Here is a 17526-nt window from a genome sequence, read left to right on the forward strand (position 1 = left end):
TGGAAGGAGATGGGGTCAATAACTGGGCTCTGTCAGACAGAGGCTTGATTTCTAGGTGCTAATATCGCCTGCTCATACAGCAGCACCCCAGCCAGAACCAGGCCTCCTGTCTCGGTTGACGAGGGAGCATGTTCCAAATACGACTCAGTAAGTTCTCTTCTGGCAAATGAAATGGCCACAGAGATGCGAGAATTCGGGATTCCGTGCTGAGCTCGGTCTTTTCTGTGTTCAGCCAGTCAAACGTGCCGCACTTAATTCCCCAGTGAAACTGTACCTATTCCAGATGTCATTGCAGAACAGACCTCGGGACTATCAAGTGTTAGGCTGCCTTGATGGATGGGACAGGAAGGCCGGACTGATAAGGCAGGGACTACATACAACTCTCCACTACACTCTCTGTGGAACCAGCAGTATCTCCTTCCCCTTGTCCCCTTGAGCTCAACTCATGAGTAACCAGCATAGAGCCGTACCACACAGTTGGGTTTGACCCACCGAACTCTACGTGAGCATGACTGCAGCTTCTGGGGACCAGGGTTTAAGCAGGAGAAAACAATGTGCTCGGATTGGCCTATGCCACACGGGTGTGGAGTCCGGTGGAGGGGTTTCCGTGGGTGTTTGTGTGTAAGTGTGTGTATGTTGTGAACAGGAAGGGGAGTTTTGGCCTGGGCCTCTCAGCTGTCCCTCACAAAGGTAATGATCCAGAGAGAGAGCGAGAGTGAGTGAGTGAGAGCGAGAGAGTACGAACCGTACAAGTACTGTAGAAAACAGACTGAGCATATACATTTTTCCAGTGCTTTAAATTTAAATTGAATTCATAGTTATGCAGCGCTCACTGCTTCAGTTAGCACCATGATGTCTGGAGATATCATCTCCATTAAGCTCCTTTATGATACCCAAATAAAACAATAATCAGTAAATAATTTCTGTATCACACATGACCAGAGATATGGACACTGGAGTGTGAACGAAATGTCTGTTTTTGTGTTACTTATCTTAAATATGGTTAAATGGTTTGGCATATAAATGCACTCTTGTAGTTGGATTTGTATGTATGTATGTGTGTGTCCTTTGTTATAACTAAGAGATGGGCTTTGGTCCTTCTTGCTCACATATACATATTTAACATAAATGTGTAGATCTGTAGTCCATCTCACTGTATGTTTAGAGTAAACTTGTCATGTTCGCTGACCGACCTCCCCTCTTTCTCCCACTTTTTCCTACACTCCCTTTCTCCTTCCTTCCTTTCTCTCCCAGTCTCTCTCTTCGTCTCTAACAACCCCCCAACCCCCCTGCATATGTCTTGTACCTCATTTGGTCCTGATGGATGGAGCCTGCGAGTGGAGCTGGAGTGATATATGAGAGAGTGTGTGTGTGTGTGTGTGAGTGCGAGTGCGAGTGCGTGTGTGGAGGCGCTGTGGCCAGCTCCGCAGCTCCCACTGCAGCAGATGAAACGTGCTGATGGCCTCTCACTCCCACCGAGGGGGTCCGGCCGGGGCCAGTGCCTCTCTGCGCCAGCTGGCTCCAGCCCTGAGCCTCCACTCCACAGCCACATTACACGCAGTGCACTAGACAGACTGAGAGAGAGGGAGAGTGTGTTTGTGTTTGGCTGTTTGAGTTTGTGAAAGATTGGGCAAGATTCACGATGTTGACTGGGTCCTCTGAGAGAGATGCAGATATTCATCTATTCATCCCTATTCATCTCTTTATCTCATATATAATCGTTTAGCCTGAATTATAGCAGTGTGTATGTTTGGGTTTGGGTGTGTGATTATGGTAATTGTTTTAGATTTGGGAACTCTCTACTTTATTCCCACAATTAATATCCCAGGAGACCCTGTTCTGACGTCATGACAGAGATGAGTGTGTGTGTGTGTTGAAATGTGTCAAGGATTATAACAACATGAAAGCACAGATAATCTGTGTGGATTGATTTTTCCAAGGAATGTTTGTGTGTTTGTATGATGAACATGTTTTTGTATGCACATGCACATGTTTCATTAGGCTTGATTAGGAAAAAATGGGCTACAAGTAATTTTGGACTTGGTCAGAAAAATTCTTAACTATCTTCTCTCTCATTCTTCTCTCTCTCTTCTCTCTCTCTTCTCTATCTCTTTTCCTTTCTCTCTCTCTCTCAGGCCATGTGGCTGATGTTGCAGCAGGGAGAGCCAGTGGACTTCGTCATCGCTACAGGAGAGGTGCACAGTGTGAGGGAGTTTGTGGAGAGAGCTTTTAAACACATTGGCAAAACCATTGTGTAAGTACACACACAAGCACACAGAATCACATGCATTCTCACGTTAAAAGTGTGTTGTGACTCTGAAACGTCTGTGTGCCATCCAGATGGGAGGGGAAAGCTGAGAAGGAAGTGGGCAGGTGTCAGGAGACGGGTGCCGTCCACGTCAGGGTGGACCCCAAATACTACCGCCCCACTGAAGTGGTGAGTCACTGGCCTGTCCTAGCATCACTGACGTTTAGGAGGTGTGGTGCAGGGGGTGTGCGAGAAGCCATGGGGAGATGAAGATTGAGAGAAAATAGTAGTCATCTGGGATGTCATATACTTTAAGATGCTGGAAAAAAGCATGAAGCATTGTTTGTGTGTGTGTGTGTGTGTGTGTGTGTGTGTGTGTGTGTGTGTGTGTGTGTGTGTGTGTGTGTGTGTGTGCGCGCGCATGCGTGCTCACTTTCATGGGTAGGCAAAGATCTCCTAAATGATTGTTGACATATTGTGAGTACACACCTACACATGCACATATGCTACTGTACTGACATTGAGATGTTTGAGATGGGACGTGCTGCCAGTATAGGACGGAAGTAAAAAGATTATAAGGAAGTGTCAGAGATTGTAAAATAACTCCAGTTTAACACACTCACCCATGAGCAAAAAGGCATGACACAAAGGCAGAGTGGCTTATCTGTCATGAGAAAGCAATAGTGAGAATGAAGAGCATTTGACCTTTGACTGCTGCAACAGGAAGTAGGTCAACCTTTGACCTTTGGGATAGAAAGTAGACTGCTCATCTTCATGTTAGCTTTAGACCCAAAAGTAACTGTCAGTGGTGGAATTAGCGCCTGCTTTTCACACATGCACAAAACACTAAATACATTCAGGAGTTCAGCAGTTGTGAAAATACATGACAAGCACTTCAGCAAAAACACCTTTGAAAACTGAGCAAAATAAGTCACTGGTTCAAAAGTTTAAAAAGGCGGCTACTTGAGGCTATAGTCATGGCACGTCGTAAAACTTGCCGTATTCAAACTGGTCTTCACCCTTCAACCCGGCCAGTCCCGTGCGGAACATTCGCCTTACCTAGCCAGACTAACACTGCCTGTGCAACCCTTTCTCTAGCTGTAGAAACAGAGAGCCTTTGAGGCATGCGGAGGTGTGTGTGGAGAGGACATAAGGCTCAGCCTGAGTACCCCATGGAGATTGAGGTGGAGCACTCACAGCAGGGCTGTTATACAGTGCCATGCTTACGGTTCTCCTCCCAGCAACTGCCTTCCCAGGTTCCACCTCCTCAGACCAGGACCAGTTGGACATTTGTTCAGTGTTCAGAGATTTGGCCATTGGGCCCCCATACTCCACACATTAGTCAAATACGAGAAGTTCATGCAGTTGCAATCTTAAATTTATAGGATATACAAGATTTTCCTAGATTATATTAGAACTATGTAACCCTTCATAGAAGCCCCTTCAGATGATGTGAAAGTGTGGAGTTGTATCCAGTGAGTTCAGTAGAATAATTTGATTTAATTCAACACTTTGAATCCATAAATTCATGTTTTATATAGCATATGACACATTCACACACAAGTAATCATGTATGAGTTAGCGCTGCTGCAACAAGATGGCCTAATCTCTGGGCAACATTATCAGCTTCATCTTGTATGCAAAAGATCTACAGGATCAAACAAACTGTGTGTTTGTGTGTGTGTGTGTGTGTGTGTGTGTGTGTGTGTGTGTGTGTGTGTGTGTGTGTGTGTGTGTGAGAGAGAGAGAGAGAGAGAGAGAGAGAGAGAGAAAAAAAAACATCAGAGAGGACCTGTTCAACATGTGTATCAAGAGTGTTTCGCATAATGATAACAGCCAGCTGTAATCATTGCTGAAAGATAATGATCTTTAAACACAAAGATCCCACAATATTGTTGAAAATAACCAATCACCCCACCATCCCCAAACATCTTTTTCTCTTTCTCTTGCTCTCTCGCTCTGTGTGAGTGTGTGTGAGTGTGTGTGTGTGCGTACGCATGCGTGTGTGGTGTGTGTTTAAATAAAATAGTGATCATTCCAGCCATATCTTGTGGTTGGACGTGCGTAAAGAGGGCGTTTGCATGAAGAAACTCAAATTGCTCATCTTTGCTTTCATAACCTTTATTCATTTCACTACATTGGACAGACATTTTATCTTTGTGAGACTATATCAGACTGTACGTGTGAATGATTATGAGTATGTATTTGCAAGTGTGGAGTGTGTTTGAGTACAGATGTGCGTGTGTGTGTTTGTGTATGAACTCAGGTACTACTGATCTGATGTTTAAATAAAAGGTTGTTTTTTCTGAGGCACAGCGAGTGAGAAATATACATATAAATTCCTTTGCAAGTCCTGCAAAGTTCTGAAGACATTTTATCCACAATGAGAAAAGTAACTTAAATTCTTGGTCTTTCTCTATATCAGTAGTCCACTTATTTGTAGAATGTGTGTATTTAGTTTAAATTATCGTCCTCTTTGACAGTCCTGAAATACCTGCTTTCAAATGAAGCTTATCTTGTCCAGACTAAATTATTATATAATCTATGATTAGATTAGATTTAAATTCATATTATATATGTATGTAACATATTTAGCAGTGGGATAGTATGTGTGCTTCCTGGCAAGCAAACCCATAAATTTACTGTATTTAATACCTTGCTCTACCTGCTCTACCAGAGACACACAAACACAGAGAAAGAGAGAGAGACGGAGAAAGAAAGAAAAAAAAGAGAAAGAAAAGGAAAGAGAGAGAGAGAGAGAGAGAGAGAGAGAGAGAGAGAAAAAGAGAGAGAGAGAAAAAAGAGAGGGGCAATGTTTTCTGCTGGTCCCCGAAGGCTTTTCACAGATTAAAACATGTATCTGTTGAGCCTGGATGTGTTGGGGCAGGGCGCGTCCAGTGAAGCCGGCTGTGTTGGGGCAGGGCGCATCCAGTGAAACCGGCTGTGTTGGGGCAGGGCGCGTCCAGTGAAACCGGCTGTGTTGGGGCAGGGCACGTCCAGTGAAACCGGCTGTGTTGGGGCAGGGCGCGTCCAGGGAAGCCGGCTGTGTTGGGGCAGGGCGCGTCCAGGGAAGCCGGCTGTGTTGGGGCAGGGCGCGTCCAGTGAAGCCGGCTGTGTTGGGGCAGGGCGCGTCCAGTGAAGCCGGCTGTGTTGGGGCAGGGCGCGTCCAGTGAAGCGGGCTGTGTTGGGGCAGGGCGCGTCCAGGGAAGCCGGCTGTGTTGGGGCAGGGCGCGTCCAGGGAAGCCGGCTATGTTGGGGCAGGGCGCGTCCAGTGAAGCCGGCTGTGTTGGGGCAGGGCGCGTCCAGTAAAGCCGGCTGTGTTGGGGCAGGGCGCGTCCAGTGAAGCCGGCTGTGTTGGGGCAGGGCGCGTCCAGTGAAGCCGGCTGTGTTGGGGCAGGGCGCGTCCAGTGAAGCCGGCTGTGCTGGATGAGGTCTGTGGAGCTGAACGCGGCTGAAGACCTCTCAGTGAACTGCGCAGCATGCACTCTCGCAATAGCACGGCCCCATTTAGCCTGTATGAATTTATACATCCATTTTATTCATTCAGGGGCTGATTTAAAGCAATTTTATGAGGCACTGTAGTAAAGGAGTCCTGCAAGCAGCCAAAATCTTTTTTCTTTTTTCAAACCCTCATTTCTTTCTTTTTTCTTCTTTCTTTTTTCTTGTTGGGTGGAGAGATGCAGTGTGTAAAGGCAATATGCATAAAATGATCTCAAATGCAAGACACCCCCACCCCCCTTATGTATGGGAGACAAATATTTCCAGGGTTTAAGGGATTGAAGCCCCCACTGTCTCCCTCCTCACCATCCCTAATCATTTATGAAGTGTAAATGAAAATGACCTGAAAACACACAATCCGTGTGTGTGTGTGTGTGTGTGTGTGTGTGTGTGTGTGTGTGTTTGTGTGTTTGTGTGTGTGTGTGTGTGTGTGTGTGTGTGTGTGTGTGTGTGTGTCCTATGCCAATTATATATTTTAAAAAATCCAGCTGCTGACATTCGTCATGTCAACACAGAGACTTGTTTGCCCTGAGCCACTCTTTCTATTTAATTATAGAATTATGATGATTATCAAGGATTAGGATTATGACATGGTGGGATTAAAGCACGAATAGATTAGTGACATTACTTGAGTAAATATGTTTCTGGCAGGGCCCCAGGGATGCATAGATGGGCATGGTGTATTACTTTGTTTTATGGAACCTTTTTATTTAAAACAGGTTTTCAACATGGAAAATGAGCAACTATTTGAAAGCATGCTAACATACAAAGAGAGAAAGGATATAAAGAACACCAGTGACCTAATTACAAGACATGCTACACACCAGAGGTTTTTGCCTTTGTGCTGTTCTCGTGTCTTTCATATTTGCAATGCTTGATGAGTGTGAGAGTGATCCCTCTATTAGCCCAAACACTTTCTTTTTGACACCAGCGCCCATGTTTGTGCATTTGATATATGATGCATCGATGTATGCCTACTATTAAAGATGGAGTTAAAGGAGGAATGTTCCTAGTCTCGTGCTCTAACCACAGATCTAAAGCATAGTCTCAGCCTGTCATGGAGTTTCAATAGGCTCTGTACTGACATTGCTTTAGTCTCAGTCTTTATGACTATTCACATTTCTCATGCTTGGCTGGCTGTATGGTACATAGATGTGATGGATTTGGTCTGGGCTACGTTTCTGTGGTGGTTGAGGCTGCGTAGAGATTGTAGTTCCTGAGGTCTTCAGGGTTACATGGATGGATAGTGTAGATTCTGTAGTGTATGAGACTCTTGGGTTGGCAGTATGTGACAGGTTTATGATGAATTGCAGTGTAACAGGTCAGAGCTGTTAAAGCCAAGTGCGAATGATGTCATAAAGAGGCTAGCAGAGTGCCAGGCAGAGCACCACTCAGTAATAAAGGCGCTCTCTGTGGCCCAGCTTCTCCTCCAGGTGACCATAGAGAGCAACACTTTTATTGAGTCACCACTTCAGAGCCACAACTTGGCCAATCCCGGGCGGGCACTGTGCTCATGCGCTCGCCCACTAGGTCTCCACATGTCACTTTTCTCCTTGCCTTAGCCCTGTCCTACGAGAGGCACTTTATTCAGACATTCCCTGACATATAGCAAATCACTAAAGTGGAAAGGTTAGAGATGAGTGTTTCTCTATGTACATGTGCCTGTGTGTGTGCGTGCGTGCGCGTGCACGTGCGTGCGTGTGTGTGAGAGAGAGAGAGGGAGAGAGAGAGGGAGAGAGAGGGAGAGAGAGAAATGATGACAGATGAATAGTGAGGGAAACTAAGAAAGAGCTATGCAGTGGGAAAGGAGGGAGGCTGATGCAGGGAAATAAATGGAGGGGGAGAGGGAGAGAGGGTGTAAGTTCTCCCCTGGCCTTCTCTCTGGTATTTCCTGGAGGACTTTGACTGAGCGGAACCACCCTGGGCCCCACGGAGGGGAGCGAGGGAAAAAGAGAGAGAGGGCTTTTGTGAAAGGGAGAAAGAGCACATAGAGCACATATTAACAATATCCATAAAGGATAGTCATGCAAAATGTAACCCATGAGGCAGGTGATTTTAGCTTTCGCTTATATGTTTTGAAAACAATAGTGCAGGCAGATTAGTAAGATGTAATTGAAAGAAAGCATCACAATAACACAAAATGATTTGTTCATTTTATGGCCTCTCAGTCCTTTCATATATGTTTGTATGAGGATGTCCCTGAGATTTGATCTGTTAATGAGCCAGTACTAAATGTGTATATATGTGTGAATGTAGATTATGCAAAATTTTGCAGGCTTACAAGTGAGCGAGCTTGTGTGTTTGTCTGGGAAAGAGAGATGGGAGCGAGGAGGTTAATTGCAGGCTGCCCTTTGTAAATGGCATGTCTCTGGGCTCGTTATCTTGATTGAGTAATTAACTCAGGCCCTCTCACTCACTCTGTCAGCTTGCTGAACTCCTGACACCTCACATTCCTCTCTCGCTTTCTCTTTCTCTCTCTCTCTTGCTCTCTCTCTCTTCCTCCCTCCCTCCCTCCTTTCTGTCTCATTCTCCCTCTTTCTTTTCTTCTCCTTCTCCTTATTTCTCTCCTGACTACAATTTTTCAGCACAGACATGAGGGGAGGGTTAAAAAATAAGGGTTAAACCCTACTGATGCCCTCTGTCTGGTCAGCTGGCTGTGTGGGTCATACTAATATGAGTTAGATACATAAACACGTATGCATTTGCCTGTTAATTGTGTATCACAAAAACTGGCAGTAAGACAATACAGAAATGAAACCTTCTTGGCCATCTCTCTCTCTCTTTCTCTCCCTTTCTCTTTCTCTCTCATCTTGTCCACTGCCTCTCCTTTCGTCTTCAGAAGCACATTTACACTCAAGCTGATTCAAACTCATAAACACCTTGGGGAGATCTTTTGCATCAGTGTCATGCAGTCCGAGACTACATGTATCAGATCACAAAGCATCTCCCACACAGCCACATGGCTGGTCAACTCCTGAAAGTCTGCAGTGAAAGGTCAAACCCACAAAATTCTGGACAGCCACATTTCCCAAGCACTCAGAGGTGGGCGGCAAACTTCCTGTCCTTCACACACCCCGGACGTGTGTGTGTGTGTGTCCTTCGGCTTTACCAAACTTCCAGTTTTTATTTTCGTGAACATAGAGACCTCTCAACCTCCAAATAACACTCATAACCCCACCCCCATCCCCCCATAATAACATACCAACCAGACTTACTTCAATGCACAATAGACAAAATGGGCAGGACATTATGAAGGGACTTCTGCCAGTCTTAGTCGGTACTGGTCTTTTCTGTCACTCTCACTCTAATTTAGATTCCTCCCTTAAGAGATTTATAAATATTTACAAGATTAAGTAAACCCACTCCAGTGAAGAGATACCATCACCAAATATTTTTACACTGTGTGTGTGTGTGTGTGTGTGTGTGTGTGTGTGTGTGTGTGTGTGTGTGTGTGTGTGTGAGAGAGAGAGAGAGAGAGAGAGAGAGAGAGAGAGAGAGAGAGAGAGAGAGAGAGATGGATGGCCAAGAAGGTTGAGAGTGAGCAAGCAGGATAGCAAAGTAGATGAATGTATCCTTTAAAACTCAATCACACTATGCCAAGCTGTCTTCAGCCTTTCCCGCCAAGCCATAGCGGTGGATAGATGCCTGTGACTGCAGCCCTGGTCCAGAGTCCACGGAGGACATGGGGGGGGGGGGGGGGGGGGGGATACAAGGGACACTTTACTGTATATGCATCTGCAGCATGGATTGCAGTCAATGTGCAAAAGTATGAAACATCTTAATGACTTTCTTCTGTAAACAAGTCAGTCAAACAGAGACAGAGATAAGGAGAGATGGCAATATAGTATTCCAAACTCCACAGTAGTGAGTCTGCCCTCCTTGGAGTATCCAGTGATTTAGGACAAGCTGTAGACTCTGGAAAGTGTGCTATTTAATCGTTTTGGACCTGAGCACAGCCTTTGTCACCATCGATCAAAGTGTTTTGTTGGATCGTCTAAAGTGTGATGTTGGCATCCAGGTAGTGCACTGAAAATGGTCTGCCTCAAATTTGGAAAACAGTTCACTTTTGTCATAATGGGTACCTGCTACTCCTCTATTACATTTGGAATACATCAATACTATATCCTGTGCCCTGTTCCTATACAACATATGGAATACCTCAGGACTATATCCTGGGCCCTCTCTTGTTCTCCTTATACATGCTCCATCTGACAGCCATGCAAAAAATCTTGCTGTTACTTTCTACTTTACTGTTTAAAGTTGAAAAACTCAGGAATATTGCAAAACTTAAACACATCCTGTCTTTTAAGTTCCTGCCGTCATTTCCTCTCACGTTCGCTATTGGAATAGACTGTACGTGGGAATATTTCAGTTGAGCTCATCACGCCTGCAGTTGGTCCAATATGCAGATGCAGCTGCAAGGCTCCAGGGAAATGGAGAGCATTACCCTTGTACTCACACCCTTGCAGTGGTTACAGATTTAAATTTAAGGTTTTACTGTTCGCTTTTCAATTTCTACACAGCATGGCTCCAAGCTATATCCCTGATTTTACCAACCTCCATTCCACCCTTCCATTGCTACAGTCTACTAATCAGATGGTCTTAGATGTTCCACGTTCTTTGTTGAAGTCTAAAGGTGATCAGGTTTTTCTTTAGATGCATCAGTACTTTGGAACAGTCTTCCATTTTTCATCAAATCCTACCCAACAATAGATTAAATTAAAAAATAGATTAAAAACCTATTGATTTTCTCAGGCATTTGAGTCCTTTTAAAGATCATGCATTCAGTCTGATGTTCTGACTGGTTATTTCTATCTTGTTGTCATTGCTTTGTGTCTTTTATTGATTCTTAATTTGATTTTAATCTCTTGTATTACTTTCTCAGTTACCTTATTCTTTATCTTATTGTGCAATTGTAAGTCTTCTTCTTTACATCTCATTTTTTGTTGATCTAATAATGCAGCATTTTTATTGACACTTGTTGGCTTTTAAATGTACTATGTAAATAAAGTTGTTGATGTATAATTTTAATGAACTATATTCATCTCTCAGAGAGAGGGAGAACATTGGTAACTGAGGTATACGTTATCTTGATAAATTCACAGTAAAATGTCACTGCAACTTTTAACATTTATGGTAATGGTATTTATTTATTTATGGTAATGGTATTTATCATTTATGGTGATGGTAAATACTGGTCAGAATTGATGTGTGGGGGTGTGTTTGTTGAGGTTAACCCAGGTTCCTTTGCATTAAGTGCACTCAGTCATACACTATAAAATTCTACCCTTCTGATGATAACCTCATAGATTTAATCTGTTTGCATTTTATCTACTACATTTGCAACCACAGAGATATTTTTCCAACCCCCATCAGATCATTACAGTGCTGTTATTAGACTACAACTTGGAACACAGCTTGTGCTGTGTAACTCCCTGATTTATGACTGACACCCCTATTTGAGCACACACGCTCATTACTCAAATGCTCTTCCATGTTCACGCATGCTGACCTCTGCTCTCACTGGTGACTTGTTTTTAGTTTTGCCGGCTCTTCTTCTTTAAAGGCCCACTCAAAAACTGGATGGGCCATTTTTATTTCAACCCACTCTGAGTGTAGTCAGGGCCAGTCTGTCAGACAACTTCCCCCGACTGTCTTACTGCTGTTCTGCTCTCCTCAGATCCCAGCTTGGACTTTAAACTGTAATATTCATGTCATATCTCTCTATCTCGCTCACACACATTCTCTCACTTTCTTTCAGTCGCATGCACGTGGACATGAGTTAACATGCACGTTGCTTTCATTTCGTAACTCCAACTAACTTTCTTGCTGAATATTTCTCTGCTAGTTTTTATGGGATTTACAGTGAATTGGGTGGATGACAAACAGCTGAGATTAATTTAACCATCAGTAAAACCTAATTATGATTAATATACTGCTTTATTCTAGGCTTTGATTATGATGGTTGCATGCTGTTCCATATACTTGACAAATGCTATTGCTGTAGTTTATTTTCTAATGTAGACTTTTTACATAATTTAGGTTACTTAAATGATGTTAAAATTAAAATATGGAATATATTTGAAATAAATACTTGGCATTTTAACCTTAAAAAACCTGAATTTAATGTGATTCACATAAAACTTTTGAGTGTCACTTAGGATTTTATGGATATACTTTAAAACACTTCTCAAAAACGTGTGTGTGTTTTCTAATTCTTTAGTACTTCAGTGTAATCAGATCAGCCATAACGGATCTTTAAGATCTTCCCTGGCACCCTAAGATTCTCCTCTGAAAATCCATTTCTTACTCTGCCTAAGTCCCACTGAGATATATGGAGGGAGGGAGGGAGTGAGGGAGAACACTGAAGTCACATAATCCATCATGCTCAGTCAGTGGGCAAGGGGTTAGGAGGAGGCCTGTTCTGGATAGATGGCCTGCCTTTGCCCCCTGCTTCCCCAAGAGACACAGAGCCTGACACCTGTATGTGCGCATATAGGTTTGTGTGCTCAGGCTGCAAAGAGAGGCAACATGTGGGGGTTGTACAGTACGGGAGGTCCAGTTCATAAGAGGGAGAAAATTTAATCTCTCTCTTTTCTTTCTCTCCTCCCACACGCTCTCCTCTCCTCCTCTCTCTCTTTCTCTAGGACTATCTGCAAGGCGACAGCACTAAAGCTTTCGAGAAACTTGGATGGAAGCCTCAGGTGACATTTGAGGTGAGAAACAATTCACACAGATCCTCACTTGACCATACGTAAAGCTTTTGGTGTGATTCTGATTGTGTATATAATATTGTTCAACAGGAGCTTGTGAAGGAGATGGTGGATGCAGATGTTCAGCTCATGAGGAATAACCCAAATGCATGAGCCCACATGCCAAAGTACTACATACCAAGGAAGTGTGTCTGTCTGTCTGTCTGTCTGTCTGTCTGTCTGTCTCTGTGTGTGTGTGTGTGTGTGTGTGTGTGTGTGTGTGTGTGTGTGTGTGTGTGTGTGTGTGTGTGTGTGTGTGTGTGTGTGTGTGTTTCTGACACATGAAGAAGCATGCTTTAGTACCTGTCTTTCTTTTTAGACATTCAGTGCTTCTGTCTACTGTTCCTCTAGATGGAAACTCATTGCTGCCATTCAAATTCCACATTCCTCAGCATATTTCTAATCATGAGTCTATGGGACCTCTTAACATTTTTTCTGTTTAAATTATTTTTTCTGGTTTACCCAGTTTCTCTTCAGTAGCATTATAATTCTAATAAGGACATGTTGGCATATTTAATGAAATTCTAGTTTTATAAGAGTTATAGTGTGATGGTTTTTTTTAGTCTAAACATGGATTTTACTTGACAGTCTTCTTATATTATGTTATTAGCTCAAGAAGATGATTAATTATCCTGAAAACAAATGACAAATTAAATAGCTTGCCTTTAATAATGTTTTTAATCTTGAACTTTCCATATGATTTTTTTCCTGGGTTTTGTTTATTAAAGGGGATTTACCATAATTTTAATAATGATTTCCCTTCTTATGATTGTTGGTATTCAATTGTTTAAGCAATTAAATAACTTTGGTTGACAAAAATATTAAAGGATTTAGTTGCCTGCATATGATCATTTTAATTAATGCTAATCACAAAATTTGCAAGGAAAAATGTTTAACCTTAGTCTTTCATTCCTTGTCTCCCAGTAACCTACAGTTTAATTTTTCAAACGTAATGATAATTTAATTAGATGTTTGATGATGTACATCTAAGATGTTTCCCCATGCTTGCATTTGATATCTATTCACCGGTGGAGTTCAGTTCCAAACCTAATCTAACATGCCTGCCTCTATTTGGATATTTTAATTAATGCTCCTAAAGATCTTGAATAATTGGATTAGATATGCTGGTTCTGAATAGCAGACTTAATATACTTGAGAGAGAGAGAATTTTACCCTTCTTAAATTTTGTATTGCGGCCACAACCTTATACCTCTAGCTTTATCCTACGGCCTGATGGGCTGCTCAAGCCTACGTGGATGCCTGTGCAAGCGGTCTATTCTCGACTAAATCCGTCAAACGGTGGCTCGTGCCAGCGTTCTCAGGTTGCCACGGGGTCATCAAGCGTCGTCGTTTCCCCACGCTTTCCAGGCTGCCCGCGAGCACAACTGCTGCCTTGTCTTCTGAGGAAACGTGTGTCCACTAGGCACCGCCGCCTTTGGTTCCAGGTGCTCGCGCCCTGGCCACCTCGCGCAGCTCAGGGAGCCGTAACGGTCTTGTAAAACAGCTCATATTTAATCACCTCTGACGTCGCGCACAGCTGGGGCACTGCACCCGACGGTGGAGACATCTCGACGTTTTTCGCTATTTGCAAACGAGTTTTGTGGCCGTTCTATTTGCGATTTTATAGTTATCCGGATTTACATAACATGTGCAGAGGTTGCCTACAGTTGTAACCGTTTTCTGTTAAATTTATTCATAATGTAGAGGAAGATATAACGACGCATGGGTAATATTCCTTTCCTAAAATGGTGTGTCTCAAGAGACACATATTCCATTGCACTTGACGTGCCAAGTTCTTGGAAGGGCTGTTTCACGTCAGCATTTACGGAAAATGGAGCTAGAGACGGCTCCATAAGAAGGGCAAGGGCTTGCAAATTTTTGAGACGGCACCTCGAACCTGTAGAATGCCATTTAAACGACTTAACATCGCGCCAGTGAACGCGGCCCTGATCGGAACCAGACGTCGCCTCGGGCCCGGGAGCGAAAACAGCACTTTTCCATTGGGTTGGGCTCTAGCACAGCACCACATACAGGTGCACAGGCCGCAAGCGGCCACCAGCTGCAAGATATGCCCTCCAAAATGTATTTCCTAAAAGCAAGTTCTGTACAAGGGTGCATATATGACTGTCAGCGGTAACTTGGAGACAGGAATGTAATCAAACGAATTCAGTTCAGAACAAGTACCATTTGCTGTATTTAAGAATATTATATATTATATTATATAAATATGGCAGGCCTGCTTTGGTCCGTGTTGCATCAATCTGCGCTAGCTCACGACATGCTGATATTTAAGTAAAATAAGTTGACTCAAATTCACGATTAATGAAGGGCGTACATGCTTAAATGCCTTTTGTTTGTTTTTGTTTTTACTATTCGTCTCTTAAAGTAGGAAAACTTTGGAATAACGTGAAGTAAAAATCTATATTTAGTTAAAGAAGTTAATACTAAGGTCCACTTTGCCTATTGGCATGAAACGTACGTGCATGTTCTGATCTGTTGCTTATTTCTTAAAAATATACCTCACAAACGACCAACCAAAAGGTATAATATTAGAATAGCTTCCCGCTCCCCTTCACTGATTTGCTTCGATTTGGAGTGTTTATGTAATTTCCTAACGCATTATTTAAGCCTGAAATTGGGTTCTCACCTAAGACCAAATAGATTTTTGTGGCGTTTGTGTGAGACTCGGGTTTGGATAAAGAAGGGTCTTAATCTCGTACGATCTTAATCGACGTCGGTTCGTTCAACTAACGCTGAGCTAAATCTAAGAATACTGGTGATAATATCGCCTGTGAGATATTACGAAGGATTATCGCAATGCGTGTCTAGGTATATTCAAATATATTTTATGTTTGTTCACTTTTGTGTTTATGTGCAATATATATTAAAATTTGATTTAGAGGAAATACAAATTGAAAGTCGCAAATGATTATTAAAAGTTGATAGATTATATCAAGTTCTAATAATATTCATTCCCTGAGTTAAAGCTTCGTTCTGTGCGTTAATGTCTATTTTAATAAGATAATGATAATTTTTATTTGCTTGTTTAAATGTTTACTTTAGACTGTATTAATGTTGGTAGACTACAATGTTTTATCATCACGCCCGGTTAAGAAACCCTTCCTACACTGACAAACTCCAGTCGTTCAGTGTCCGAATTGGTGTATCCATCACGGGAGGAATGCCCTAAATTTTGTCTAGAAGCACCCTGTTTTAAAATACATTGGATGGTCTTTCTTCAAAGGATGAAAGAAAACAAGTTATTTTTACTCAATTTCAAAAGTATTGTACTCTTCACTAAGAGTTAAATAAATAAATAAATAAATAATACAAATAAAACAAGTTGGTCTAAAGGCAGTTCAAATAAATCAAAGAAATCGCTTTCTTTTAATGAGCGACTAACTGTGCGATGAGTATATTATCGTCTTGGGTCAGTGCTTTGGTTTATCAGCATCGTTTACTGGCTTCTATAAGCACGACTATCTTGAAGAATAGCTCATAACAGAGAGGACAAAGGCGATGGCACATACTGGCATGTCTTAGTGTGTTTAGGCAGTGTCACACGCGTTCATGCATTGTAGTAACTCAACATGTTGACTTCAGTTATTGTTGCTGCAGTCTGCAGTGTGAGGTGCTATGCACATAAGGTCTACATTATCTACCGTGATAAACACAATACTGTATCTGATATAGATTGGAAATACTTCGCTTCAGATGAGATGCCTGCCTTTCAAAACTAACAAACACTAACTAAAATGTTTTATTTCTTTACGCGCAAAACGAGGAAGCGTAATTTGTTCAGATCACTTCACATGGGCTAGATATGTAGGCCTGTTGCTTTGTGTGCATCTGGTTGAAGAGTGTTTGGCACGTTAACTACCAAAGGGCCCTCTCCACGGTATCGTATTCCCTTCGCGCTCGGCTCAGGCCTGAAACTCCAAAATGATCACAACAAAGACACCTTTTCACTGCCACGAGCCCTTAACACTGCCCCCGCGCACCTGCATTGCATTTGGCACTTAAATCCGCGCAAAACCTTAGACCCTGCGGGCACTAAAAAGACTATAATATCAGTACTGTTTCTGGAGTTAAATATTTATTTTTCTTTCTTTTCTTCTTTTCTTTTTTTTAATCTTCTTATAACGCAGTTTATAGCTAAAATTCTAAATCAATTAAGGCGCCAATTACACAAACTAACCACATGCAACTGTTCACACATGTCATTTATGACCCCATAATTAATGGCTCACCGAAACCTCAATAGCATTCATGCGGCAGGATACAGGAGAAGGATGCTGATATTTATAATCTTCCGATTGTATGTTCTTAGCATGCAGTCGTTTAACACCTAACCCTTTCGAGTTTTAAAACCAGATCATAACATCCAATGTGACCATTCGAACTGCAAAGGTCAGTTATTGCATAGAGAATCTATTGGCAGGCGTTTTGTACTTGTTAAAAATAAACATACAGGTCTCTGGAGACGTATCACTTCATAAACATTCATTCAGTCATTCAGTACATAGTTATAACAATGTGATGGTTTGCTGATTCAGGAGGAATTCATGAAACTTTTCGATTACTGCATGTACCTTATTTAACCTAAATCCGCTTCTGGATGTACATTTTCTTTCGTATCCTAACTGAAATTAAATTAAATGGAAATGTATCTTGCTGGGTATTTTAAATTAAATCATTAATTTCTTGTACTCCAGCTATATCCAAAATGTTTAGGTATATTCTATTATTAGTCAAAGTCAAAGTATTTAGTCACGTATTTAATTAGCACGTAAGGTACTACACTTTAGGATTTTTTAGTCACTAAGAAATTACATTCATGGATTGATCAGGTCCAGGGAATTTCCCTGGCAGTTTATATGAAAAGTAGTTCCTATAAAAAGAAACAGGGCCAAGCGAAATATGCACTCTCCTTTTAAAACGAGACCTGGTTTTATTTGTAATTGTGATTATTATTATTATTATTATTATTATTATTATTATTATTATTATTATTATTATTATTATTAT

At 42.1% G+C, this 17526-nt stretch overlaps 1 protein-coding gene across 2 annotated transcripts in view; it reads left to right on the forward strand.

The window, feature by feature from the left end:
- Nucleotides 1-13347, forward strand: part of gmds (GDP-mannose 4,6-dehydratase) — a 44401-nt gene extending 31054 nt beyond the window's left edge. Inside the window, exons 9-12 of one of the 2 annotated variants that reach the window (XM_026998903.2) lie at nt 2136-2254; nt 2341-2437; nt 12394-12462; nt 12550-13347. In XM_026998903.2, coding sequence (XP_026854704.2) covers nt 2136-2254; nt 2341-2437; nt 12394-12462; nt 12550-12612 — 348 coding nt within the window. In that variant the 3' untranslated portion in view covers nt 12613-13347. The remainder of the gene's footprint in view (nt 1-2135; nt 2255-2340; nt 2438-12393; nt 12463-12549) is intronic. The other variant, XM_026998904.2, reaches the window with a different exon arrangement.
- Nucleotides 13348-17526: the final 4179 nt, after the last annotated feature.

This window comes from Electrophorus electricus, chromosome 3 (genome assembly GCF_013358815.1).
Source record: "Electrophorus electricus isolate fEleEle1 chromosome 3, fEleEle1.pri, whole genome shotgun sequence".
In the NCBI taxonomy this organism is placed as follows: Eukaryota; Metazoa; Chordata; class Actinopteri; order Gymnotiformes; family Gymnotidae; genus Electrophorus; species Electrophorus electricus.